Source organism: Bombus bifarius, unplaced genomic scaffold, assembly GCF_011952205.1.
Source record: "Bombus bifarius isolate JDL3187 unplaced genomic scaffold, Bbif_JDL3187 scf7180000007966, whole genome shotgun sequence".
Taxonomy (NCBI): Eukaryota; Metazoa; Arthropoda; class Insecta; order Hymenoptera; family Apidae; genus Bombus; species Bombus bifarius.
Window position 1 is genome coordinate 2,756,141 of NW_022884352.1, and position 27,753 is coordinate 2,783,893.

At 47.8% G+C, this 27,753-nt stretch overlaps 1 protein-coding gene across 18 annotated transcripts in view; it reads left to right on the forward strand.

The window, feature by feature from the left end:
* The window catches only part of LOC117205436 (tyrosine-protein phosphatase Lar), a 278,404-nt gene that overhangs the window by 228,152 nt on the left and 22,499 nt on the right, over positions 1-27,753 (forward strand). For 17 of the 18 annotated variants that reach the window (XM_033443835.1, XM_033443923.1, XM_033443844.1 and 14 more), the window contains 4 exons: positions 15,124-15,306; positions 25,737-25,847; positions 26,475-26,750; positions 27,403-27,687. In XM_033443835.1, coding sequence (XP_033299726.1) covers positions 15,124-15,306; positions 25,737-25,847; positions 26,475-26,750; positions 27,403-27,687 — 855 coding nt within the window. Of the gene's footprint in view, positions 1-15,123; positions 15,307-18,567; positions 18,590-25,736; positions 25,848-26,474; positions 26,751-27,402; positions 27,688-27,753 lie in introns of those variants that run through there. The other variant, XM_033443963.1, reaches the window with a different exon arrangement.

A 27,753-nucleotide genomic window follows, 5' to 3' on the forward strand; every position in this document is an offset into this window, starting at 1 on the left:
CAACCGCCGTGAAGTAGTTTCGGCGTTACTCGTTTTCTTCCAGCTTTCACGACTGGTTGCCCACAACCTGCAGGCTTATGTTCTTCCCTTTCAACCTCTTTCCCCCTTTCACGGCTCCTTCTTCTATCTCGTAAATCGTTTCCTTTCTTTCTCTCCGGCCGTGTCTTTTATAGCGTCTTCGTTCTCCTCTTCGTTCGTCTCGATACGTCGAGTCCACATCGCCGGCTCGTTAACGATACTCGCGTTCCAGGGATCCGCCGATTCTTCTATCGGATCGAGAACGAAATTACAGGGTACGTCGTCGTCGCGCTCCTTCTTCCTCTGTCGTTGTCCGTCACTGTCCATGAGAACACGGTGGACGATCCTTGGTGAATTTCAACCGCCCGATGTGTTTCCTCTGGCGAGCTATATTTTTTTTCCCCTTTTTACTTTTTTTTTCCTTGTTTTCGTTTTTTTTCCCCCCTTTTTCACGAAAACTGAACGCGCCGCGCTGGAAAACAGAATCGATACAGCGTGTAAAAACAACGCAAAAATGTCAGGTGACGCGAGTCCCGGCAAACAAGGTCGCCCTCGTCCCTGTAAAATAGCCTGCTCGATACACGGCCGTGCTTTAATTCGCGGAGAGTTTTCTCTAAGCTTTACAGCCGCGAGAAAGCAGCGACAGCACGATTTTCATGAATAATAAAAAGGACCGAGTGCTCGAGAGCTGGCTCTCGTCGCTGGCCTCCGTCCCCGCCTCCTCGCCACGATCTATCTATCGTTTCTCTCAGAGGGAACAATGTTTTTTCATTCTCCTCAAAATATGCTAGCCTCAGGCTTTCCACGTAGCTCCGTCTCTCCGTAGCAGGATTCTTGGTAACCGAGACATCGATGCGATTCCGCCAAGCACCGGACGACCGAGCGACTTTTCCACGCCGCGGCAACTCGCTGCCCCCTTACCCTGCAGGTGCGCGCGACCAGGGAAGTAACGTTAATTTCTCTTTCGAGATCGCGGCCAACGCTAGAAAGACGAAGAATCTTTCGCCCATCGACCAGCAGCTCCTCGTCGCAAGTTCCCGACTTCGTTAATAGTTTTTCGATCATCGATTCGAAGATTAAGGGTTCGTTAAAGCGCCTTGGAAACGCGTTCCCCGTGGTTACCGGGACTCGTCCCACTTTCTCCAATCCCACGAAAGCCACCGCAACGTCCACCGTCCAACTATCGCTTCATAACCTTCGAAAGTCTCGAACGAACGAGCTTATTACGCTGGGAGCTTAACGAGCTCTGATTGACCGTAGCACGAAAGACGTCTCGTTCTTTCCGCGCGTAATACCTTGCCTCGGCTTCGGCCTTTCGCGAACCGTTTAACGTCCCGGCAGACTACCCCGTTTTTCCATTTTCCCCCAGCGATTTCTCTGCCTCCGTCTTCCCGCTAGTTTCTTTCGTCTGGTAATTCGAAATCGTTGGTCGATTCGGGCCAGCGGCTATAGATTCGAGAGGGACGATCGAGCAACGGAAACGAAAGAGATTCGATCGAGTTTCGGGCTTAACGAAGTCTGTTTAGTCGGTTCCTTCCTTCCCTTTGCCGTTCATCCCCATCCACTACGCGCACCCACACACACACACACACACGCACACACACACAGTGTTTTCCGGTTTAATGCAATAAAGCTGGCTGGCGAATGTTTTAAGGTATTCAGCGCGTCCATTTTCTCCGCGCGCTTGCCACGTTTTCTCCAGCCGGATACTTTTTTTCCGCCGACTGCCTTTTTCCGCGCTTTCTCCCGCTCTCGCGCCGCTCCCTTGGCCTCCCATTCACTGACGCGTCTCAGACATTAGCTGGCATTCTCTGGCACATCCCCTTCTTTCGCCTTCTCATCCCTCTTTTCCTTTCCTCGCCGGCAAGCCGAAGCCCTGAGCAAGCTTTTGTTGAGCTTTTGATGGAGAGATTCCGCGCTTTGCCACGCTTGTCTGGAGCTTCCTTCTTCCTATACCTTTTTCCTTCCTCATCGCGGCACCACCGGCGACGCTCTGGCCCCAATTTCTCTCGATCGAAAGCCTCGCTACGAGCCGTTCGACAACTTCTGCCGTATTAAAAGCAAAGAAATACGTTTGCCAACAGCTATTACCCGCGGAACGCGCAATAACGAAACGCGGTGTACCGTACGCGTTCTTCTTTCTCTTTCGTTCGACGAAATAACCCGGAGAAATGGGCTTTTGCGAAAGTCGTTTCGTACGATGCTTTCGATTTAAGACATTTTCATGCGAAGCAATACGAGAGCAAACGTATCTCCGTGTCCACCGTGCGTTGATCGATCGCAGTCAAATTCTTTCGTTCGTCGATACTCCTCAGCGACGAGACGAAGACGCGGGATCCAAACGGAGAACCGTTTCAACCTCTAAATACCGCAACTTGGATAACTTCGAATATCGTGCGTACGTTTTTGCGTATTTAAATTTCTGCCTCGCTTTCGCCGTCTCGCGAAACGAAGGAAATAGAAAGTACGAAGCGAGGAACTTTCGGTCTTCGTTGGAAACTGCGCGAGAGTCGCAGTCGCGAAATCTCTTCTTCGACGCCGGGGCCGTTATTCGCCAGCAGTCTCAACCGTACGGTATTCACGCGGTAAAATTTTTGTTTCCGCTAAATGAAACGCTAAAAACCGTCGAATGTCCGGGTCGTTGGCGAAAAGAAGGGAAAGAAAAATAAAACCATTGCTGGAAGCTGGCTTCTTATGAATTACTTAAGAATACGAGCACGCCGCTGAATCGACGTATTTACGGCCGCTGCCTCCTTCCGGCAAGCCCTTCTTCTCAAAGCCCCGAGGAAAATGCTTTCGCGTGGTTTCCCAAACCGGCTACCTTCTTTCTTTTTTTTTTTTTTTTTTTCGACGCGCCGCACGAAAACTTTCAGCAGGGCGACTTTCGCGGCCGGGCATAGTAACGACCGCAAGCTTTCTCTGCCTGGTATTTGTTAAATTTCGCGCGATCGTAGCGATTTCGCGCGGCAATAAGGGAAAATTTCGTCTAGCGCTTAATCCTTTAACGCGTAATTTTCTTCGACTCGGAAGGTCAACGATCGTGAGTTTTCTCTTTTACTAAAATTCGTTCTCGGATACGCGATATATCTTTCCGCAATTCGAAAGATCCGATCCGAAGATTAAACTGGCGTCGTGGCAGTTTCTCCGCTTTTTACATAAAACGAGAGATTATGCTGTGGGAAGATTCTCGCGTCTGCAGCAGAAATGAAAAAAGAGAAGAAGAGAGAGAGGGAGAAAGACGACCGACAGGAACGAAATCGCAGGGGAAAATCCAAAGAATCGACTGACGATGGTGACGACGTGCACGCGAACCTGGCAACCCGTTCTCTCTTGCTCTCGTTTCGACCCTCTTCGGCTATTCCTCGTGTTCCACTCTGCTGGCTATTCGAGGTTAATCCAACGAGAAATACCGGATGTCCATTAGCCAGCGAGTCCGTTTCACGATCGCCGAAACCGCTCTGCCGTGCCGGTTGTCTACGCGTTCATCGGCACGCACGATCCCGCTTGCTTCGCCGTTTCAACGAGCCGCAATTTTCCCGTAAACCTCGATGCGAGTAACCCGCTTGGCATTTTCTCTAATGCGCCGGATTAATTAGCTAATGGGCCGTCGAATATTTGCAATCGAACCCTCCATATTTACACTTATTTCGCAAACGCGTAGCATTCGTGCGCCGATTTTCGATGGCGTTGCGCTTTCCATTATAATCGCGATACGATTTTTGAGTAAAAGTGGAATATGCACGGCGCGCATCGTTGTCCGTCGTGGGAACGCGAGCCGAAAAGCGATATCGATTTGGCAAAGTAGGATGATTTCGCGATTAAGCCGGATCGGTCGATCCTCGGTCGTATCGGTATCGGACGAGCGAGCTAAGTATCGTTCGATCGGCAACCTGTCCGCAATAGCGGACGGCGTGCGACCGTCGCTATCGGTTATCTGGTAATTGATTCGGACGGTGCATCGAGCGTATATCAACCGCATGTAGCGATGATTTAGCGGCTTCTCCGAGTCGCTAGATTTCCTATTCACCGACCGAAAATTGGACGTTCGAGTACGACAGTCGGAACGTTATCTGCTTTCTACCGCTACTCTGCTGTTGCTACTGCTATTGTTTTAAACGCTCGCCCCTCTCGATGAAATTATTGCGAGCAAATGCACGATCGTGTCCTCTTGGCGTTTCGGCGAAACCGGCACGCCCGGAGCTACACGATGGAAATTTAGTCGCAGCACTGGGCTCGTTGCAAACAATCGAGAAATCGATCGAAGGAAAACAAGCGATCCTATGAAAACATCGAGCTATCGTGGAATTCCCTAATTGCCAGGTCGCGAGAGGGAGATCGTCAACACCGTTTTTTCCCTCGCGCATAATCGAACTTTTTATTCGCGTCTCTTCCATTAAATTGCCGAATATCAACGTACGAGGTTTTGCACTTTAATCACCGATGTTCCCTTCTCTGTCCCTCCATTTACCTTGCCATCGATAACGCGAATTCGCCGTCACTTTCCCTTTTCGCTCGGAAAATGTACTTCCGAAATCCAGCCTATCTTCGCAACCAACGCAACTGCCGCGTTCCCAATTGGCTGCGCGAACCATCCGTGCGCGAATCTGCGTCCTCTGACCGGCTCTCTGTCTCTCCGCCAGACGCATTTGTACACGACTCGGGGTCCTGGATCACGAACCATGGATCATGAGCCATAGATCATGGCCCGTGGAGCGTGGATCGCGTGAATCCTACGAAACCTGTACCGTATATCCGGCCGGCGATATGTTTGACGAACGATGCTGCTCGATGCAGCGACCGATTCTCTTTGAGAAAATCATGGAAATTTAATCGTGAGCCGGCTGAACGTTCTCCGTGTCCGATCTCCTCCTGTTTCGAGCGGCTGCGCGTAAAAAAGTCGAAGCAACGCCGGGCCTGGCTGTACACGCGCGCGGAAAGGAGACGTCGAAACGCAAATACGAGCGTTACCAACTCCTCGTTTGTTTGCAAATCGTTATGCGGCCACCGTTCGGCGCCATTTTCGTGGTATTCTCGGCGGATTTTCGCGCAGCCTGAGAAATTCAGCTTTCGCATGGAAGAGAAGGGCTTTGAAAGGCAGTTTTCCGGCCACCGGAAACGTGAAATACAACGATGCGTTATAAAATGACCGATACAACGCGATCGCTTCCGCGAAGAATTATTGTACCGTGTATTCGCTGGATGAACACGCGCCCGGAAATCCGGCCACGTCGGTACGCGTTTTCGCGAAAGGTATACGTCACGTGGGAAACCGTAGAAGCGGGATAGGCAAGCGGGGAAAAATCTCCAGATTCCCCTCGTCGTTTCCTTCTTCCACCCACGCTGTTGCGGATTAAACGCACGAGGCATTTATCGGTGACCCTCCCTCCGGTTTTCCTCTGACGTATTTCGATTCCTTTGAAACTCGTCTGGGGATCCATCTCTGAAAGGAAGCCGCCGGTAAACTCGTGTGTCGTTCGCGTCGTTCGCGTCGTTCACTCGCTTCGAGGAATAGAAAGGCAACCGACGTCGCCTTATTCCGTTCGTCGCAGCTTTTATTTTTGTTTCGCGAAAGTATGCCGATGGCTAGGAATGCAACGTAACGCGAACCATAGCCGTTTCATTTAAACCGATTGCTCTTTGGCATAATACACCCTCGTCCTACTCCGATGAAACTACTGCAACTCTCTGAGAGGGTGTGTGTGTGTGTGATGTGTAGGGACCTCCTCGAAGCCTCGGCGAAATAATTGATCGATGGAAATGCTTCGTACGGAAATACCCGCGTCCCTGAAAAGCGGCCACGATTGAAATGGAAAAACATTGGTAAACTTTGAGTTTCCGATCAGTCAGCGTTCGTTCTCTTTTATCCGCCCCTTCCCTTCCTCTTCTTCCTCCTGCATACTCTCGCCCTTTCTCTCTCTCTCTCTCTCTCCCTCTCCTTTTCCGCTTCAATAGCAATTCTCCGCCGATAAATTTCCCCGCGCGCACTTTATATTCACGATATTGTAATCGGCTGAATAAATTCAAGCTCTGCCATAAATCGTTCCATCAAACATGCATAAAGGTGTACCGCTTTCGATTAATTGATAAGAACGAGGTAAGAGCGCTATCGACGGTCGGTGGAACGAAACGAAATGCTTCGGTAGGCTCGTGGCCCTTTCTTTTCTCCTTGTTACCGTTCAGACGTTCCACTTCTGGTTTCTTCGTCTGCCACAACGGTACCCATCACCCTCTACCACCTACCGCTTCTCTCTCATCCTTTTTTCTCTTTGGTTAATGACCCACCTGCCCCGGCGAATACCAGAGCCACGGTTTCGTTTCTTCCGGACCAGCGTAATGCGAGCAGAATTAATTACAAGATCAAAAGACGATTTAGGCTGGCTTTCTCCCAACGTCGCTGCTCTCCGCCTTCCGTCTCGTCTCGAACGCGAGACGAGTTTGGTCTTTAGAGCCTAATCCCCTAGAGCCGCTACTCGAAACCAAGCCACTTGATGCAAGGCCTCGTTAAGACGAGGTGGCACGAATCGTTCTTGAGGGGATAGCTTGAATATTACGAGACCTTCCCCATACGGTATCGCACCACCTGCTGCTGCTGCTGCTGCTGCTGCTGCTGGCATGGTGACGTTATTCTAACTCCTAGCGTCTCGCATTAACCTCGTTTCGCGGCTTGCGAAGACGCGCTGTCGATCAGATCCGATCGCGCGACTCTTTCTCGCGACGTTTCCAAATGGAGCTGGCACGCGATACGACGCGACGCCATGCCACGCCGCCTGACTGAACGCGCGTAGTCTGCGTTCGAATTTTCACTTTCTCGCTTTCTCTTTATACCCGTTCCCCGTTATACCCGTTTTCTGGCCACTCGTGCGAGATTCGCGGAAAAAATTCCATCGGTCTGTACTCGTTAATTAAAACTCCGATGAAGTTAGAACATTCTAGAAAGCTTTAACGAGGGATCGAAGTCGCGAGTTTAATCATTTTCTACGGCTACAACAAAAATTGAACTCGCTGCTTGATATAGGTTCCGTCGTACGTAAACTCGAGCAAAGTGGAAGAAGAAGAAGAAGAAGAAGAAGAAGAAGAAGAAGAAATTTGTGCGGCGCGCGAAACGAAGCAATTTTTCTTCCGATCTTCTGTAATATAACTTTAATTTCTCGATTTCCCGATTCTGTTTCTCTCATTTTTCCCCTTTGAACGCTAGGAATTTGAAGAAAAACTTATCCCGCGGGAGTTAGCCCGGCCAAGTTCACAAAGTCCGCCAAAGGGAAACACTTCTTACGCGCATAGCATCATCGACCGGTAGTAGTACATCGTCTCGAGCTTTCTACTTGTCCTCCTATCGAATTTAATTTTCCAATTTCACCAAACGTATTCTCGTCCACTTCCGTTTTCCAGCGATTTACGTGTTCGTCGCTGGGTCGAGGTACCTCTCTTTCCGCAAACGCAGCCAATTTCCCATAGATCGATTTCTCTCGAAATGACGTAAGGCGGTCCTCTGTACACGTACACGTGCTATTCGTCTTCTACCAAACGTACGTACACACACACGCGCCTACATTTACATATGCATATACAGGGTGACCCGTATAACCTGGCGTAATACTAACATCGGCCAGAGAGCGATTCCACGTGCAGAGATAAATGCGCTGCGTGGAATAACATTTTCCAGTCGAAGAATCAAGTTTTCCAATTTCTCGACTCGGCCGATTACCGATTAACACGACTATAGAGACACTCGGCAGCGGATCGTTCCACGTGCGAAAGTACGCGAAAAATTATGAAATGCAATTTTTCCGTTTCGGATCTCGCTTTCAAGAAAATACAGCTTAAGCGCGTTTGGATAAGGCTACAAGTTTAATTTCATCGGAAACGAACGGTTCCGCGGGAAAATGTTATTCTACGTTTCTCGCTTAATTTCCCACGTAGAATCGCTTCTCGAATTGACAGCAGGCTACGTTGTACGAGACACCTTGTACATCGAGGACGGAAGCGTGGCCGTGCAGCTGCGTCACCGCGTGCGATTGAATTATGAAAGCTCGCTTGCACGGGACTTTTACGGCGGATTTTGACCAGTGTAGTTTATTGGCCCGTTCCTTATTGAGCTTCCGTTTCGCGCTGCCCCGACAGCAACGTATTAATTCCTGTTTCCGCCTCGTCAGCCGATCGCAAATTTTCCATCGACCGATGACACGATCGTCGTGCAAAAGCTTTTAAAGCCGGATCCAGGCCGGAACGACCGCGACGGAAATCTCGTAACCGGGGGAACGTTCCCCTCTGAAAAATGCCAGTTTAATTCCTTCCGCCAGAGTACGTAGCCGTCTCTGGTAAAGAAGAACCATTGGGCAAAAAAGCAAGGCTCGCGTACCGCGATGCGCCACTGTTTCGTCCAGCGTAATTACCATTACCACCGCGTGCCATCCATTCCGTTTGCCCTCGTACAAAGAAACGTCCGTTTTACAGTCTGCGAACTGTTCTTTCGAGCATATTCGTTAGACTTATAGCTCCTGACCGGTGAATTAAGATCGGGCGGAAAATGTTGTTTCCGAACATCTTACGAATTAACGAATTACGCGAGCATTGCAAAATGAGAAAAATTACAAAACGCAAGTCTATACGTAATACGTAGCCCACGACTTTCTAACTCGTCGATTTACATTCTTTGTTCCTTTCGTTCCATATCGTTCGCGATTCGTAGCGATAATTGCCGAGAGGTTCGTACGCGTTTCATCCTTGCAAGCTGAAAATTGTACAATTGGACGCGTAGTTCGTACATTTTCCAGACGTTCTCTCGACGAACGTGGTTGTCCTCGTCGTCGCTGGTGCTCGCTCTTGCCAATATAGAATCCCAGCGTTGTTTCCGATTGAAAGTTTTCAAGTGTTTCGGAACAGTCGAGTGGTCCGGGGCGGCCGTTCGCGTCTCCATAGGGAACGAAAGTTGAAATCCGGCGGGTCGTCGCGTCGGCGGGTAGGAGAGAAAGCAAAGAGAAGAAGAAGGAAAAGGAACGAAAAGAAAAGGAGTTCTACGGAAAGGAAATTGGCAGAATGACTCGGACCTTCCCCTGCTTCTTTTTCGGTCGGTAGCGAACGCTAACACAGCCTTTGCTTTCTCTCTCTCTCTGTCTCTCTCTCTCTGTCTCTCTCTCTTTCTCTCCTTCTTTCCAGCTTCTGACAGAGAAGATTGCGATTTAGGGAAGTGCGTGGTTGTCACCGAATGGCGTGTTCGCCCGAAAAGCTGGCGGAAAGATTTTCATCGCGCGGAAACACGCTGGAGAACGTCGCGAAACCAACGAACGGTACACGCCAGGTTGTCGACTTTCGCCTCGATAAGCTGCTCGGGGATAAGCTCCCAAGATACCGCATAAACCTATCTTGCTTCCCGGCAAAGTTATCCTGAATATTTTACTCGTGAAATATCTGCGCTTCGAACGAGCCAACTTTCGAATATAGGAAACCCGACTCTTAATCGATTTCGACGCGGGCAAATTTTCTGATCGGCCTGGCCGCTACATTCATTCTCGCCGTACCATCGCATCGTCTCGAATTTTTCCTCTCCAGTCTCGGTCCTGCCAGTCACGTTCCCCCATCAAAATGTAGATGCGGCGAACTGGACCACCGAGTGGGTATTATTTTTTCGCTCGATCCTAAGCGTTATTTATGCGCGCTGCTCTTCGACCGATTTTTAAATTCCCCGGGGAGCCTGTAGCACGCGCGGCCGCTCGTTATTATTTCCGTACCACGTCGGAAGGGATTTGCACAGGGAACCGAAGGTTCGTCTCTCATCGCGAAACGTGATTCGTTCACGACCGGACACGACCGAGCTTTCAGAACGGCCGTCTAATCGACGAAATTTATCGCTTATATCGGTTCGGTGTATTGTTAGAATTTAGTTGGCGATTTAGAAGGCCGGAACGATCCGCAAGAGCTGGTCGTTCTTCCAATGGCGAAATCGCGTTTCCTTCTCTTAGAGTCTGCAACAAATTTCCAACAAATATGTTACGCTTGCTGAAAACGGCTAAATCAACGCTCACCTGTTGCTGATTAATCTGTTATAACACCAATAAGATAACGATTCGTGTCGATATAATCGATGAGAACGATAAAACAAAGTGCGCTCTAAATTGATTCTCCCATTTCCCCGCGCTCGTCTCTTTTCCACTGGCTTCTTTCGCCCGGTGCTTTATTCTTCCTCCATATCCTAGGAAATCCATCGCTTTGTCGTTATCTAAAGCGACTTCGCGTAAACGGATGGAGCCGGCAGATCGGTCTTCCGACGATCCCTCGGACGTCGTGGAAACTTGTTCCTCTTCTTTTCGCTTCGATGCGAGAATTTCCATACTCTGCAATTTCTTCGCTGTAGATGCAGCGAGGCAAAGAAGAATCTAGGAGAAGAGGAGGAAGGGGGAGGAGGAAAGAAGCAGTGAGAGTTTTTCTTCTCGGGTTTTGATCGAAAACTCGGTAAACCGAGCGACGACGCGGCTGTATTATTTTTGCGTTGAGACGGCAAGAGGATGAAGAACTCGGCAAAAACGGGCAATCCGAGAATCGACGGAGACAACGGCGTTAGCGAGAAGGTTCTCGTTACGAGGATAACGTGGAACGATGGCGGCGGTCATATCGTCGGCGATCGTTCACGTTGTTGTTAGCAACAGATGGTTTTAAAAAGAGACAGAACGATCATCTTCGAAAAGAAGGATCGCGAGTCAGAAATTTTGAAAAAGGTATTTTCGTTTAAGCGGAAGACACGCGGTAGAGATCGTTAAATATAACGGAAATTTGTCGACAAATAAAGTAGCTAAAAGATACTAAGTTTTAACGTTACCGCAACGTCAGTTTCAGTATTCTCGTTACGAATAACGATTATAAACGATCGAAATTGTTTTTGATTACTTGTAACCGGTATGGATACTGGAATTCTTTTTTTTTTTTTTTAAGTACCAATAATCGTTATCGATGACGGGACCCTTTGTTTTTGGTTATCGATAACCGTTGTACATCGCAGAATTTTTTTTTTTTTTATTATCAGTAACCATCATCGACGACATTTTTTTTCTGCTTATCAAAAAACTATTGAGTCGGTAACTGAGCGATCGCTGATTTCGTCAATACCACCTAATGACAAATTCCGCGATCACTTAGTCGCCAATCCAATATCGTCGACGATGAAATTGATTTTCGGTTAGCGATAGAAATTATCGACGAGGAAATTCTTTTCTCTTCCCTTCTTGCTTTTCACTCGATTCTCACTGACATTACCGATTACGAGCATCTAGAGAATGGTACGGTGGCGCGTAAAACCGTATTTCAACATCGTCGTTAGCACTGTAACGAGATGAGACTATGATGACTCTGTGCGAGATAAGGAAGAAACGGACGCGAGAAGGGAGAGAAGGAAAGGAAGCAACGAGACTCTTTCGTCGAGCGACGCGGTTGTATTTTTTTGCCACGGGATCGGAAACAGCTGGTTACGGAGGACTCGGCAAGAAGGGGCGATCCACGAATCGACAGAGGCAATGGCGTTAGCAGGAAGGTTCTCGTTGTCGCGCGGTCCACGGTGGCGGTCGTATTGTCGATGGTAATCGGTGAAAGCGGTGGCGAAGAGAGAGAAATTGTTTGTCACGGACTGGAACGCGAAGGAAAGGGTAACGGAAGAGAATGAGAGGTCGAATCATCGCGGCATACGGACGATTCGAGGGGCGGGAAGGTCTGTGGGCGATTTCTATTGTCGGCCGTGAACACCGCTCACGGTCGCCGATATAATTGGCGCCGCCCTGCCGGATAACTCGAACGATAACGAGGACAAAAGAAACCACGCCGGCGAAGAAAACAATGGACGAAGATCCGCTGAAAGTACCCGAAGAACGAGGAGCGGCGCTCTTCGCCGCTGGATGACACGACAGTCGGCTGAATCTGACAGAATTCAACCGACTTTTCCGGCTTGCTCGCGTCTAAGGTTCGAGTGCACCAACCGAGCAGCGACCTTTCCCGACCCAAGTGCCAACGATTCTCGCGCCTTAATCGCGCTCGTTAACGGAGCCGAGCTACCGAGCGAACCAAGCGAAATTCCTGCTAGCTTTTCTCGGCTCTCGGCGCGTTGTCGCATCCCGTCGCACCGGCCACCTTCGTAATCTTTCAACCACGTTCGCGGAATACATTTCGCGGAAGAACCAAAGCGGACACCGGCCATTCGTTCGACCGAGTCTGCAAGAGATTCGTGCGAACGTAACGAGGTGTCAGGGGCGGAAACCGTAGGGCGAAATCGTCTTTTCGCGCCGCGTTTCTTTAAAATTACGCAGAGATTTGTCGCGAACGCTGCCACTCCCTGTATCGACTTTCTCCACGTTGCGTTCATCGCACTTTTAAGGATGGTTTTAAGAATTTGAATATGAGTCAGCTTCCTTTTCCGCGCGACAGAGCTCCAACGCGATTCCGACTGGTCCTTTCTTCGATCTGTATATGCGTCGGTACTGGCGTTGAATTCAAAGCATCTCTCGTTTTTCTTCGTCTCTTTCTTGTTCGTGAACAACGTCGACAAGAATCTCGAGAAAGTACAAAGACGTTACAAAGGCGTGTATGCTGAAGAATCTCGTGGTCTTCGTTTCACCGACACGCGAACGGTCGTACGCGATCCAACAGGTTCTACCGACTTATTACGTATTTACGATAAGAGCAGGCGACTAGATCAAAGTTGGCGAAAGTCGTACCGACGACCGACTGCTGGCTCGAGCTCCGATTGCTCTTTTAATTGACGAGATTATAAAAGAACGATTTACAAAGTACCGTCCCGGGGCCCCGGTCATGGTAATTACAGTTTGATCGCGCCGCTCTTTCCTAACTTTCACCCAGTTCGCGGCAATTGTACTAATAATCCTCGAATCTGAAAACATCCGCTTCTTTGAGTAGGATCTCTTTCGTGCAAAGATGACATACGCGTTCGAAATTAAAATAACAGCTGCGTCACTTTTACAGTAAAATATAGTAAGATATTTTCAATTGCAATAACGTGCAGTTTATCTCCAGGTATGAAATCTATAATACGATGTTATCCGATCCGAGTATTTTCTTTCGCGAAACGTTTGCATATTAATAGCCCGCGGGTGTACATGCATTTATGGGAGATGTAAAATTGTAGAAATGCACGGAACGTTACGTACGTTGTTAATAACGGACGAGAAAAATCTCGTGTTTTCACGATACTACGAAACGAGTGTGACGAGAGAGGAAGAAAAATTACGGGGACAAGACGCGTCAGCTCGTAATCGTCGAAGAGATCTTCTTGCCAAATCGACACGCGGCAACGTCTCGTCTCTGCATCGTCGGTCGTCGAAACGAAATCCACGGAAACGCGGTAAGAACGACGAGAGTACTTTGCGAGTAACACGGTCTGTATAATTACCAGTGAAACGTCGAAGATTGTTGGACTTAATGACGATGTTATTGGAGCCTCGTTCGAAAGTAGAACGGATTTTTAATTAATCCCACGCGACCCAATTATCGACGGATGTCTAATTTAAAAAATGGGATATAGGAAACGAGAAGGGAAGAGGGTAAAAAGGGGAAGAAAAATTTGTCGAGGAGGTTCGAGACGCGTAAGCCCCATTGAGATGGAACCAGGCCTACGCGAAGTAGTTCGAAACTTCGAGTGCAACATCCTCCAACTTACCTTTAACTACGAGTTCGCTCCAAGGATGAACGCAGTATCGTCGTAATTACGTGAAGAACGAGGCAAATGTGGCTTCTATCGCGTTCACCGCAAAACAAGTCGAATTAATCTCATCTCCGGCTAACGACACGTCAGCCTTCGGCTTCGTTGCTCCTGATTTTCTGGCTCGTCGGCGGAAGAAACGAAAAAACTTGCAACTTCGCCGCCAAATATTGACTTTACAGCGAATTAACTTCTACGAATGTTTCCAATTTATTCAACGTGTCGAACAACGCGGGATCCGCCGCGTTACCGCTGTTATGATGTGAGAAGAAACAACGACCAGCCATGCTTTTCAAAATTTTATTCTTTACGATCGTTTAAGTATTTATCATTGCTGTTATCGTTATTATCGAGAGAGAGAGAGAGAGAGAGAGAGAGAGATCGTTATAAATTATCGAAGATGAAAGAACGCGATATGCAGGAATAATTCATAGAACATCACGTGAAACATTCAATGTATTAGTACCTAGTACTGGTTTACAATATCCAATAGGTGAAACAACAGATCTCCACTCTTTTAGTTGTACCGGTAACAAATTTTTATTTTCCCATGTCGTAATGTACCACAAGATACTACCGAAATATCAACAAAATCATCGCACATTTCGAGTTATTGTTGCGGTAAACGAACGACATATCGTAAACAATATTCGATGCTATAACGATTTATTATCCGTAGTTAAAAAGTATTTATGTATTTCTATAACGATGAAAACATAGAAAATAATTAGCGGAATTAAAATGCGGCGAGATATTAAACTACGATTTTATAGTTACATAGTCTACGTTCTTTCTCACATTTTAAATGTGGAATACAAACGCAGATGGTGGAACATAGTTGGCCAACGACGCCCCGCGTTCGTTCATCTTTATCTCTGCATATTTCGAGCAGCCTCCAATCTCGCGTCGTCGTTCTTCTTGTCTCGAGAAACGCGAATAAATCGATCGGCTTTCGCGCTACGTCCAAGAATAGAAATTTCGAGGTATCGACCGACCTGTCCGTTTCTCCTCCTTCTCCCCCTCCCCTTTCCTCCTTCCTCCTCTTCTTCTTCCCTGTAAATCGTTTTACGAACTTTTTCCGGTATATTGAATTCTGATTCTATTCTCGAACACTCGGACACCGGTATATCCGGTCGCATCTACCGGTATCGCTGCACCGTCTTCGAGAAGACGAAACCTCTGTTTCCTGTACTGGGAAATAGAAATGGAAACTGGAATGGGATATCCTCGCAGTTCCAATAGCTTTCCCTAACTTTCGATCCCGCGGGACTGACCGCGGCATACCGGGCGCCACAGATTCTCCTAGAGGCTAGGAAACTGCGTGCACCCGCGTCTGTTCTTGATCGTGTTAAATAAATAGCGCTGGGATCGCTGATTTACAATAACGCGAGACCGTTCGATTGTTACAGCCGAGAAATTGCCGAACGGTTTCCCGTTAATATCTCAAGCACCGACGACGAAGGTGGTCGAAATGGGTCATAACGCGGTGCTCCTCTGCACCGCTGTTGGGTCACCGCCTCCGATCATTTCCTGGGTACGGGACATGCTGCCCATCGACACGACCAATCCACGCTACACGGTTTTGGATACCGGTAAGTGAATTCCTTCTTTACGAATGTTCGAATTTGCGCGTTCTCAAGAAAAACCGGAAGCCATTTATCAGCGTGTCTTGTAAGGAGATTCGAAATGCTTGGAATCGCCTCGAATCTGAATTATATACGCGGTGGCGTAATTCGAAGCTCAAAACTTCTGCAAGTCTTGATCAGTCTGGAACGTTGCGTTAACTCGAATTCGCTACTTTCTCCGATACTCTCGAAAAGTAAGGTACTGACGTTCGTCCAAGTACTCCGCGTATCTTAACGCTGACATTTAAGATTTCTTTCGATTTTAGTATCGGGTATATTAATTTAAAAGTAAGTGAATATTTCGAGGGAATTTCAATTTCTCGTTAGCGGACGTGAAACGTGTAGTAAATCTCGTGACGATCCAGGCTATCGAGGAAACCGGTGTGGATACTAGCACGAACTCTAAAGGGGAGCTAAACCTAATGAACAAAGCGAAAGATCGAGTGGAAGAAAAATCTGGATAGCGGATGAATCGAAGATGTTGGGCGGCGATCTACAGGTAACAATAGGGTGAAGCTCGATGGCGCGTGTCATATCTCGTCGAGTGCCAGAGTGCGTAAGTCACTGTCAACTCGCGGTAGCGTTGATCGAGTGGTCACGCGATATGGGAACATCCAGCACATCCATCTCGTTTGCCGAGAGTGCACACCTGCTGTGCACGGCTCTCCTCGCGAAGTACACTTCGTGTCTGTTCGTGCGCCGATCTACATATATCGTTGACGTTTTCGATCAAACTGCCAAAGATCCGACACTTTTTCCTCGATCGAACCGATCGTTCGGTCCGATCGGTCCGCTTCCAGACGAAACAAACAGGCTTTGGTGAAACGCTGTGTCATAAACGTTAAGCGTTACGCGCGAGACATATATATATATATTTTTATTTTTTTTTCATTAAGATTTTATTATTCCTCGAAACGAACGCGCTCGTCGATGCGTGGACAGGCTGGCGATTCTCTATCACAGCCAGTTAAACAGATTTCCATCTTTCAGTCACGCATATACATAGCTACTCGGTGCGATAAAAAAATCTTGAAAAAATCGAGGAGAACGCGGCCGTGATTCGGTCAGCTGCTCGTTACCTACTCGTGACGCGTTCCGCGTATACTCGCGCCTGGCAAGTCGATAACTAATGTCGGTGCATAAACCGACCCATACTACTACGCTCTCTATACGCTACGCTCTCAACACGATTACTCGTTGAAGCGATCGATCTCTCCCGCGATCATCCACTAATTTTAAGCGTGGATAGGTGGCCCGTAAAAACTTTTAAACGGCGATCGAGACGAGTGGTTTCGGAAATCCTGCGGTTCTCTCGTCCCTTCTCACTGGCCATAAAAAACGGAAACGTAATCGAGTGGCGACTAAAAAATGAAACGTTACGCGCGTGAGCGTTGACGAGAAGCGACTATTCGCGAATATAATTCGCGATAACGGGGGCAAATGAACGCGAGCGGACGAGTGGACGAGCAACTTGTACATACGAAAGTTGTTTAGCTAACGCACGACGTAAACTATTATCATTATTTTTCCATCGCCAGTAGCCATGTGAGACTCGCGCACTCGTATACGCACGTGTATACGTATATATCGGCGTATATATAAAACGTTCACTTTGTTTTTATCGCAATGGCGGTATCATTATCGAACGGCACGTCACGTAATACCGGCGTGCACTCGGCCGACTATCTTTACGACGGCCGGCGCAGTTTGCCGCGACGTGAAAAGTATACATTAGATGCAGGAAAGCTGGCTGCATACACGCTAGTATCGTTCGGCTGTATCGCGCACCCGGATACGTGTACGTGCACGCGTTATGCATATATCTGGCTGGTCGCTGCCTACATCGCTGCCTGCGTTCCGAGAGTACAGGCGCTTGCATAAAATTCCCAACGACCCGGCCACTCGACGATTTTCCATCGCGTCGAATCGGCCAACCCGTCTTCTCGCGATTAACGCGAAATTTATTCGTCTTCGTCGTTTCGAATATCTTCCAAATTCTCCTCTTTTATTCTCCTTTTGTCGTTATTTCTACGGGTTAGCGGAGCTGTATCGTAGCGCACCGTGTCGGTCGCACGTGCGTCGATCTTACGATTCGGGCAATCCGTGACTCGTATGCGTGGCACGTATAAACGGGAATATCGCGTGCGTGCGTGCTCGTCGCGACGCCTCCACCACGGTATCCGTCTGCACCTATGTGGAAACACGTGCTTACAACCCGCACACGGACATCTTAGAATCCTCGCGAGGCGACTCCGCCACGACGGAATTTCTTCGAACGGAAATTCGATCGGATGCGACTGCCGGACTATCTTCTAGCGATCCCGATAGATTACGGACAAGACGCGTGGCAGCTGGAGAGTCTGGAATAGGGAGAGGAAAATTCTGTCTCGAAGGATGATGTCGTTTTCAAAATTGTTAAACAACTGGATACGCGTAAGCACGTGTTAACGCGTAAGACGCAACGCGGTAAGGAAATAGCATGGAAGATGAATGCTTGTTGCAACAAACGGAAGAACTCTCGATACTTTGAGAGAAACTGTACCTGAAGTGTAAATTGGAAGAAAGAGTCGCGCGTATCGTATCCTTGCGAGAATATTCGTTAGAAATGGAGAATCATGCAACGAACGTAGCAAGGTTAGCGCGGAGTACGAGGATACAGAGAGAGAGGAGAGAGAGAGAGAGAGAGAGAGAGAGAGAGGGAGAGAGACAAAGTTCTCAGAGTTGTTCTCCGAGTTATCGTTTCGTCGTTCCATCTCTATTTTATCCGAACTTTCTCACAGTTTTATCTGCTTCGTTTTACGTTTAATGAAAGAAGACCTGCTTACACAGGCGAGCATCGGTACAAAGAGGCAAGGGAAGGAAGAAACGACAAGCTCGAAGCGAAAAGCATTCCCCTCTAGTCGCATCAGTCACTCGCTCGCTCGCCCAGTAGCTCCCTTAACGTCATTCGCGTGTCTTCCATCCGCGGCAGCTCCACCCCCGTCAATACCGTTAGAAGCCATCGCCATACGGCACCGTCTCCGCGTATATCCCATAAGATATATGGCTTAATGTATTACAAAAAGTACACGACAAGGGCAATGTACTTACTGTCGCGCGTATCCGTGTATATGTGGCAAGTTGCGCGAAAAGAAAATAGACGGAAGAGGAAGAAGACGGACGCGTGTGGTAGTAGAGCCGAGGAAGAATCGTGGAAAAGACGGATAGAAGGAGCAAGAGGAGACAAAGCGTTGGTCGTGCGTCATGTATGGTAACGTGTTTAACGGTCGTACGTTAGCAGCTACGTAACCGCGTCGAAGGTTTCGTGACATTCAAAAAGTCGGCCATAGAAAAAGCAGCAGCGCGGCCGCCTAGCGCGTCTCGCACCACACGTTATTCAAATTTCCTAGAAATTTAATTTTCGTCGGCTACCATTGTCAGCGTGTATATTAGGTTAACGTTGAAATTTTAACAGAACGTTTCTAACATCGCCATTGTTGCATGTCTGCCGTGCCATTGTTTGCATTCATTTACGAGCGTAGCCACATTCGCAATTCGCGTTAACAATATTAAAGCATCCTCGGTTATTATAGAGTAACGGTGGCACTCGAAACTCCGAAGCGTTCGACGTTGCAGGCGATATAGTTAAATTTCGCCAAGTGCCGTGCAATGGTCGAGAAAAAAGAAATTCTGACACCAACGATCGTATACCGCGTTCTATTGCACTTTTCTTGTACGAGGCCAAGCAAAGTTAATGCGTAAGATAAGCGCGATAAATAAGGGAGAGACGTCTTATATTTCGAAAAGCTGCGTATCGCGTATGAATTTTCTAATGGACAATCAATTTCGGTAATACCCTGTGCCATTATTTTCAGCAAAATGAATGAAAATCTTCACTTTCAAAAAACTGAAATTGAAATGTGTGTCTGTCGAGGAGGAAAAAAATTTGTAATATTCGGTTTAATCTTGCTAGTTTAACTTTTTTACAAAGCAAAAAACAAATCTAATTTTTTTTTTTTCAAGCGAAAGTACGATCCAATACGAAAAAACATGGATACGATGTAAATAATAGAGAAATATAATCATATAATACGATATAACTAGACCGCTATTGTTTGACCGATCGACGTTCCGTAGCGATCGAGCTGTTATCTCTTCCTTTTATTATCGGGATACCGACAATATGATATCTGTCGCGAACCTAATTCAACTTTCAGGGCCCCGTACCAGCAGAATCTGTGGATTCGCTCGACCGAAGTGCTTGAAACGTGTAAGGTTGGCCGCGCGAGGGATTTTACGATTTCAGGATTTCGATGTAAACGCCGTAAAGGCTACTCCGTGTACCGGCCGTTTCGAATAGTTTGCCGTGCGAAGTCTGTGACAACAGCGCGATGAAGTGGCGGTAAAAAGGCGTGCTTTGGCGAACGGCCCCAGGTGGAACGTAATTCCGAAATTCTTGGCGACGAAGCAAACAAAAGACGAGGAAACGAAGAGCGGAAAGGACGCGAAGCGGAGAAGGTTTGGTATGGGATAGGATAGAACAAGAAAGCAGAGAAAGCCCGTTACATTCGGACAATGCGGTCGCGAATCTCTATTTCCGTTTATCGCGCAAACGAGACAAATTAATTAAAGTTATACACAGCATGGTAGCAACGCGACGGCGGTGTATTAAAATAACGGTCGCTTTGGTGAACGGCGAGCACTTTACGATAATTGAGGAGAATTAAACCGACGCGGATTCTCCGGCATGTGAGGTAAACCAATTTAATATCTCATTCGAGCTTTGTCACCGTTCATGGAAAGACTGGCGACTGGATTTGTCATACGGCATCGAATGTTGGCGTGTCACGGTTCAAGAACGGCTGAAACCACCGCGAAAGACAGCGAAGTGGGCGAAATAATCGTGTACAGAGAAGAGAGCCGAGAACGAGCTGAGTTAACGCATCGAGAATCGTTAAATTATATTTTCCAGTGCTCGGCCGTAAAGCCGTGAGGGCAACAGCGGAGCGAAGCAAAAGCGCGAGAGGGCAGCAGTTAACGCTTCGTCAACACTCGTAAAATTTCCGGCATTAAAGCTGCGAGGCTTGATGAGCAGGGCTCGAACTTCGAAACAAGCCCGGAGCTGCTATCGTCGCGCCACGCCGCTTCTTAACACCTGCCTTGGGATTCTCGTTCTTCCTTCGCTCGCTCTGTTGCTTCCCTTCTTTCTTCCGCCCCTTGCGCCTCTTACACCCCGCATCTCGCCTATTTCCATCTTAATTCCGGCGTAATATCCCGATCGTTTCGAAACTTCCGTAATTGTCCGTAACGATAACGTAAGAATGCGAAAAGGCAAGCGCGCGCCCCGCACCCGGAACCATGAAAATCGTCCTAACGGTCGTCGTAGCCAACATGCACGCGGACCAACCAACGTAGAACGAACCGCGTCGTTTATACATTCGTCGGATTGTTCTTAACGAGCGGAGGTAAAAACGGCAGCGAACGACGCGATAGTTTTTAAGTGGGTGCAAAGAGAAAGATGCTTTACTACAGTTTCTACTCGACGTTCGTGAAGTATCGTTGGACGAAAGTTTGCCGAGGTAAAAGGGCAAAGATGGAAACACAAGACGGGTTCATCGCCGAAACGGCTCTCTTCTTAGCACCTGGCGCTATGGAATACACCGAGCGTGTTCGTCCACTCGGTGTCACTTCTCCTTCTATTCCTCGGCCTTTTGTCGACGCGTTACGCGGTTATAAAGAGCCACGATCTCCTTTCCTGCCGGCAGGAAAACACGACAGACCCTGCTCGGTAACCTCCCCCAGAGCCATTAGACCAGCCTTTCCCCACGGGAGTTGACTTATGACGCCGTCGGCTACGCCAAGGGGGATCGTCTAACTTACCTTATTTCCGCTTACATACTTACCTTCTCTCCGGATCCGTGACCAAAGGTAGAGACGCTTTCGAAAATTCACCGCCTGGATGATCGCCAACTGCGAAAATTTTTCACAAGAATAGGTTCCACTGGTTTAGCAAATTTTAATTACGCCGGGATCCTATTAATTCTTTCGTTATCGGCTAACTCACAACGCACTGAAATAAGCATACGGCGAAAGATAAAAAGCATTTACGCGAATTTCGCGCATTTTTCGTTCAAGATCGATCGTGCGAGTTAAACGTTATTCGTTAACGAACAATTGTTCGCGTATTTCCAAGCTACGACAAATGATCCGTATCGTCGTGGAATGAGCAACGCTTACTAAGCAACAAATGCAGAGACTGTGTCCTAATATTAACGCAACCTGTACATAACCGTAACTGTGTATACATATACTTGTACTAAATGGCTGGGAATTTCTAGAGTCGCGATACATACGTATTTGAGTTTCGTTACGCTGCTAGAAAAATACCAAAACATTTCGTACAACGTGCACGACGTATTCCGTAAGAGGACCGAAAAGCGAATGGGTTAAAAATATTAATTTCAAGAGAGACAACCCCTGAGTCGGTATGTTTGGCCTCGATTAAATTCCCCCTTGAACGCGCGGTAAATATAGTGACAAAAAAGAGGAGGCGGAAACGTCAACGGGTAATTCGATTTCCTTTCCGGCGCGACGCATTTGCCAGACGACGTAACTCCTCGAATGTTCGCGAAAGACGTTTCATGCCCGCATAATCTTCTCGTCTACCGTCATTCTCTCTTATATTTGCAAAGCGAGATTCCAACGTTAATGCGTTGCGCTAGCAAACCTTCGGCGAAACTCGAAATAGAGAAACGTTTGCAGAAAGAGAGGGGAAGGAGGAAGGAGACTAAGGAATAAGGGGAAGAAACAGGAAACGGTTTGTTTCCGGCGACGTTTCCAGTTTCCCTCTCGTCAGTCATTAAAAATGAAGAGGCCGAAAAGTCTCGGGAACAAGGTTCGTGAGGCTGCCGCGAGGGAAATGGAACGTTACTAAAATCGATGATACTTGACGATTAATATGATAATTAATACGCAACAGCAGAGTATATTTCTATCGGTGGAGAAGGTTCTCCGTATCGGAGAAACGGGGGCAAACGGGCGCGCGGCTCGCCAATGCAACCGTGGCTCTAGTGTAAACATATTTTCTGTTTGTATTTTGACCGAATCGAACGTGCACCGTTGGAAAAGCATCGACTACGAGCCATTACCTCGCTTCCCCTTTATTCGTTTCGTTCCACTTCAACCGACCTCTCTCGCCTCTGAATATTTTCCGATAATTATAATTGACTTTTTTACGCGGTCGATGTGCTACCCCCGCGACTAAGCATAATTATGAAAGCAATTAAAACGTTCGCGAATTACAGCAGCCAGACCTCCTTCTCCTTCGTCTCTTCTTCGACGCGCAGAAACAAGAGAGAGCAAAGAGAAAACAGAGCGCAGCTCATACTATACCTTCGAGGTAAACATATTTTCTGTTTGCTTTCTGTCCCGGTCGAATCGAACGCGTTCGTCTTTCCAAGTCATCGCCCGTATCAAGTACCATCTGTATTCGTTCTCTAGCCTGTCGTATCTTCGCCCAGAGCGGTCATTGCTATGGAAGTTTGTATCGAACGCAGACCAGATAGAATAGGCGACGCCGAATAAACTACGAGTTACTGCCTACTATCCTGCGTATATTTTTCGTTCGTCGCGCTCATGTTAAATATAAGGAAAGATATTTCAATATTGGTGAGTAAACACACGCAAATAGTTTCGACGTTTCCGGCCGCGTTGCTCTTCCGCTCTCGTTGTACGTTTTGCGACGCGACATCGCGATATCTTTTGTACATATTTATGTGGAGACGTATTCCCAGCCTGCGAAACCGGGCTTCCGAGAACCAACCCAGAGAAAATGTTCCTTCCTTGCTCGTACCGATAGACGAAACGTGCGTCATTGTTTCGTCAAAAAAGTCTCCGCGTTTTTGACGGAAGAATTTTTTGTTTGGCAGCCGCCTTGTCGATTCGTTGAGAATTTAAGATGGAATTTATCGTTGCGTTATTATATACTTTATTTAGCTTGATGTAAATTTCACCGCAAGCTGCGAAACGAATGAACGTGTACACGCACACGGTGTGTGTAACCGACGTCTAATGAACTTTTTCGCGATCAAACAGTCGTTTGAGAACGACGTAAGTGACAGGCGCGAGTAAAACGGGCTGACTTGAAACGTTTCCGACGGGGGTTGGCACAAAGAGTCGCGTAGAAATCTCGTAAAACGGCACACGAATATGCGTGAAGAGACGAGAGTGTATAGATAGATTTTCATCTTTATTCAATTTCATCTTCTTTACACGGTGAAAGCCCTTTCGTGCGCGTCGACGTTATCGCGACGCAAACCTAGATAGATCGTGTACACTGCCTGAACGTCATCGAGTTTTATCGCGAGCCAAGAAGATGCTAACGTTATGTCCGTAGCTGCGTTAACGCCCAATGCCTTTCCAGCTTGTTCGTCGTCGTCGTCGTCGTCGTCGTCGTCGTCGTCGTCGTCGTTGCCGTCGTCGTCGTCGTCCTCGTCGTATCTACGTTATTCCTTCTAACTGTTATCACGCTTAAAACTACCGACCGTTGGGTGGTGTCATCATGAGAGTCACGATCTATTCTTTGCGTGCTTCGTCTGTTCTTCAAAAACAAGCGGTCTCGATGTCTCGAAAGGTTCTCGTCAAAATATAGATACTGGACGCGGTTTCTCGTTTAATTCGCTTAAAATTTGTTCTAGAATCGGTAAAAGAAATACGAATAAAATTACAAATATAAATTTATATATTTTACAGGATTCTTCGAACTGACAAACTCGATCGTAAACCCGATGATGGTTCGAATACTTTCTCCCAACAAAATTTCAAAGTTTCGAATGGAGGAAAGATGAACGGAAAGGGCATTCAGCTATCGAAGAATTTCGCGAAGTGAAAATGATCGGAACTGTCGGCGATAACGCGTGGGAAAGCAGCAAAGGCGAAAGACGAGCCACGGCATTCGGCCGTTGGCAGCGATCTAAGTTTTTCGCGAGTACGCTAACAACCTGCACGTGACTGGATGGGATAACAATATGACCACGCGTTCCTTCCTGGTCAACTTGCTGGAAATTGTAGATGAGGCTCGATTACGTATTCCGATCGTACGCGATATCAAACTGCCTGGCTTCTGGCTCGTGATGGAGTGTTTTCTACCCTCGACCCCTCCTCTCGCTGTCTTACTCTCTCTCTCTCTCTCTCATTCGTTCGCTCGTGTACTCGCTTTCTCTGGTCACCGAAGTCACGTTTGCAACGAAACCTTACAAATCCATAGGGCTGTCGGCCTGCTAGGAAAATATTTAAACCTGCACTCGGCTACCATTCTATTTCGTTGGAAGATAGGCTGATTCGAAGAAGCCAGGTTTCTCATATCCTCTTCTTTCCACTCGATACGTGCAAACACTTGTCCCTGCAAATCTTACAACGAGTGTATTAATATGCGAAAAGTGTGCGGATCTTGACACTTACCTATACGATGATATTTGTTTGCGCAAGTCGCCCGTCCGCTCGGTTCTTCTTTCTAGAAGCAGCCATTAATTACTACCGATAATTATGATTATCGTACGAGAAAACACGAGCGTCGAAAGGATGGAAAACAAGCCCGTTGATCCGTCGTGTTTACTTTGCGAGTACGGGGGTTGGCGTGGCGAAAGAAGGAAATCGAGAGAGTAGGGAGGAAGGTAGGAAGTGCGGCAAGGGAGAAAGCGGAGAGATTGAAGGGGGAGGGGGCTGAATTATACCGAAGGAGTGACGTCTACGGAGATAATCACACGCCTCGTAACAGCCAGTTCATCATCGTGGTATCGTGCTAAGGGGCTTGATGCATCATGGAAATCGCGCACGAATCGGCCAGGCCAAACATAAAGTGGAATGGACGGTCTTTGTAACGAACCTCGGAAACGAATTCTTTCTCTGTCTGCTTCTTCGTGTTGCATAGGAGCTTCTTAGGGTTGTTGCCGACTCAATTAGCGTTAGAAAAACGAAACTAAAGAGCCACGAAGGTGAGCGTAAAGCGTATCGCGAATCAAACTTGCTCGCTACCTACGCACTCGTCCGCGTTCTTTTCTGCGCTCTTCATGGACGCGTTCTTCGCGCGTTTTCCACGAATCGCACCATCCTTGAACTTTAGCCGAGCTGCGAAGCGGCAGTTAGTCGAAAAACTTGGCGATGTATCGAGGAAAAGTTTCGGAGAGCGGCTAAGCGGATTAAAATCGATAGAAGTGGAAGAGCGCGGACCGGCGCGCGATGAAAACGTCGATCGCAGGAAACGAAGCTCTCTTTGACGCCGCCCCGTGTTCTCGCTCCACTCCATTCTTTTCCGTTTCGAGTGGAGCCCCTTTGATGTCGCCTTTAAAAAATTGTTAACGAACGTAGTTGAAGTTGCTCGGTGACGTTCGAAAAAATAACCGCCGCTTTGTGTTTTACAGGAGCGCTGCAAATCACCGCATCCGACGTGAACGACCAAGGGAAGTACGAGTGCGTGGCGAATAATTCCGTCGGCACGGAGTACTCCAAGTCGGCTATGCTCTACGTAAAAGGTACGTCCGGCGACGGTGGCGGCGGCGGCGGCGGCGGCGGCGGCCAAGTCGTGGGGAACGCACGAGAAGCCCGTAGAGGCGTGCCACGGGCCGCCCTCGTTCGCCGAGGAAATCTCAAGGAACGAGTTCTTATCGTTACTACCGTTTTAACGTAAATTCATTACAAAAACGTAGCACCGAGCCTCTGGTGCCGTTAAACCCAGTCGTTTTCCTGTTTGCAATTAAAATTAATGCTACGTAATTAAAGCGTAATTAAACTAAGCTGGCGGCACAAAGGATTCGCGCGCTTGGAATCGCGTCGCAAATATTATGATGCGGCATTTCTTGCGGTACTACGCGCCTCTGTCCCTCGAGATTCGAGTATCGCGTAATCAAATACTCGGCTGCCGGTTTCGGCTAGTACACGCGTTAATTGCCACTTGAATCGTACGTATTAAGAACTCGTTGTCAGCAAAGGATCGTCGTTCGAGGTTGCATCGATCCGGTTGCTCCATCGGCATTCGACGTATTTTAAGAAGAAAAGGTTTTCAGTCTCGTCGAGTGGCTACGGGACTTTGACTCGGCAATTAACGCGTTAAGACGGAAGAATCCTCGCATCGTATATAACTAAATTCTATTTGCACGCAGTTCGACGAGTCGCGCCAACTTTTTCCATTCCTCCGCCCGCCGTCAGCGAGGTAAGATCTGGTGGATCATTGAATTTGACCTGCGTCGCCGTGGGTTCTCCGATGCCGTATGTCAAATGGAAGAAAGGTCCATCCACGGATCTCACTCCGGATGACAATCTGCCAGTCGGTAGAAACGTGCTGATACTCACAAACGTGAAGGAGTCTGCCAACTACACCTGCACGGCTGCCAGCGATCTCGGAATCATCGAAGTCACGACGATGGTGAAAGTTCAAGGTTCGTATGGCATGGTGTCCTCGTATCGTATAATAGCAAATACTGTCGTTTCGTATCGTATCGTGTATTGTATCGCGGTGTGTCGCGCCGTACCCTATCGTACCGTATCGTATCGTATCGTATCGTATTGTATCGTATCGTACCGAGATGGATCGAAATCGCGCGTAAATCCTCGGAGATCGCGCTAGCGACCTATCGAGCTACGTTACGTAAAACGATCAATCACTCGATCACTGTGTGCGACTGTGTTCCAACGAGGTACACAACGAACCGTGATGCTACAGTTTCCGTGACTAATCAATCGGCTTATGCGTTACGTTCAAAGACCGAGGACAATGTACTTTGTGAAAATAGGCGAAACGCGCGAAGAAGCGGTTGCTACAGGCTGTTTCAAATATTATAGTTGACATTAAGCCTCAGAAGCGCGTGGTAATATTCATGAAGAAAAAAAAAAGAAAATAATCGTGACAAACAGCGGATCGAACATCACTAGTTTCCCGGTTACGTGGAAAAGTATCATCTACCTATTTATAACGAGAAAGCCTAATTAAACGAGTTTGATCTCAGTTTCTTGAAACGTCCTGCATATATACGAGACGCGTAACACGGATGGAATAGCAATTAAACAACGAATTCGCGTAACGAATTGCAGCCTTGCCGAGTGCTCCGGAGAACGTTCAAGTGTCCGACATCACCGCCACATCCGTGAAGCTTACATGGTACTACAAAAATCCGGAGGAAGTGCAATACTACGTGATTCAACATAAGCCGAAGCACGTGCAGCAAGCCGAAGCCGAAATATCGGGCATCACGACCATGTACTATCATGTTCGGAGTCTCAGCCCTTACACCGAGTACGAGCTTACCGTGACAGCCGTGAACGCCATTGGGCGTGGTCCCGCGAGTGCCCCTGTGACAGTCACCACTGGAGAAACGAGTCAGTATTCCTTTCGCCTTCTAACGCTTTTCTCATTACCATCGGTGTTTGTGCATTTGCAAAAAT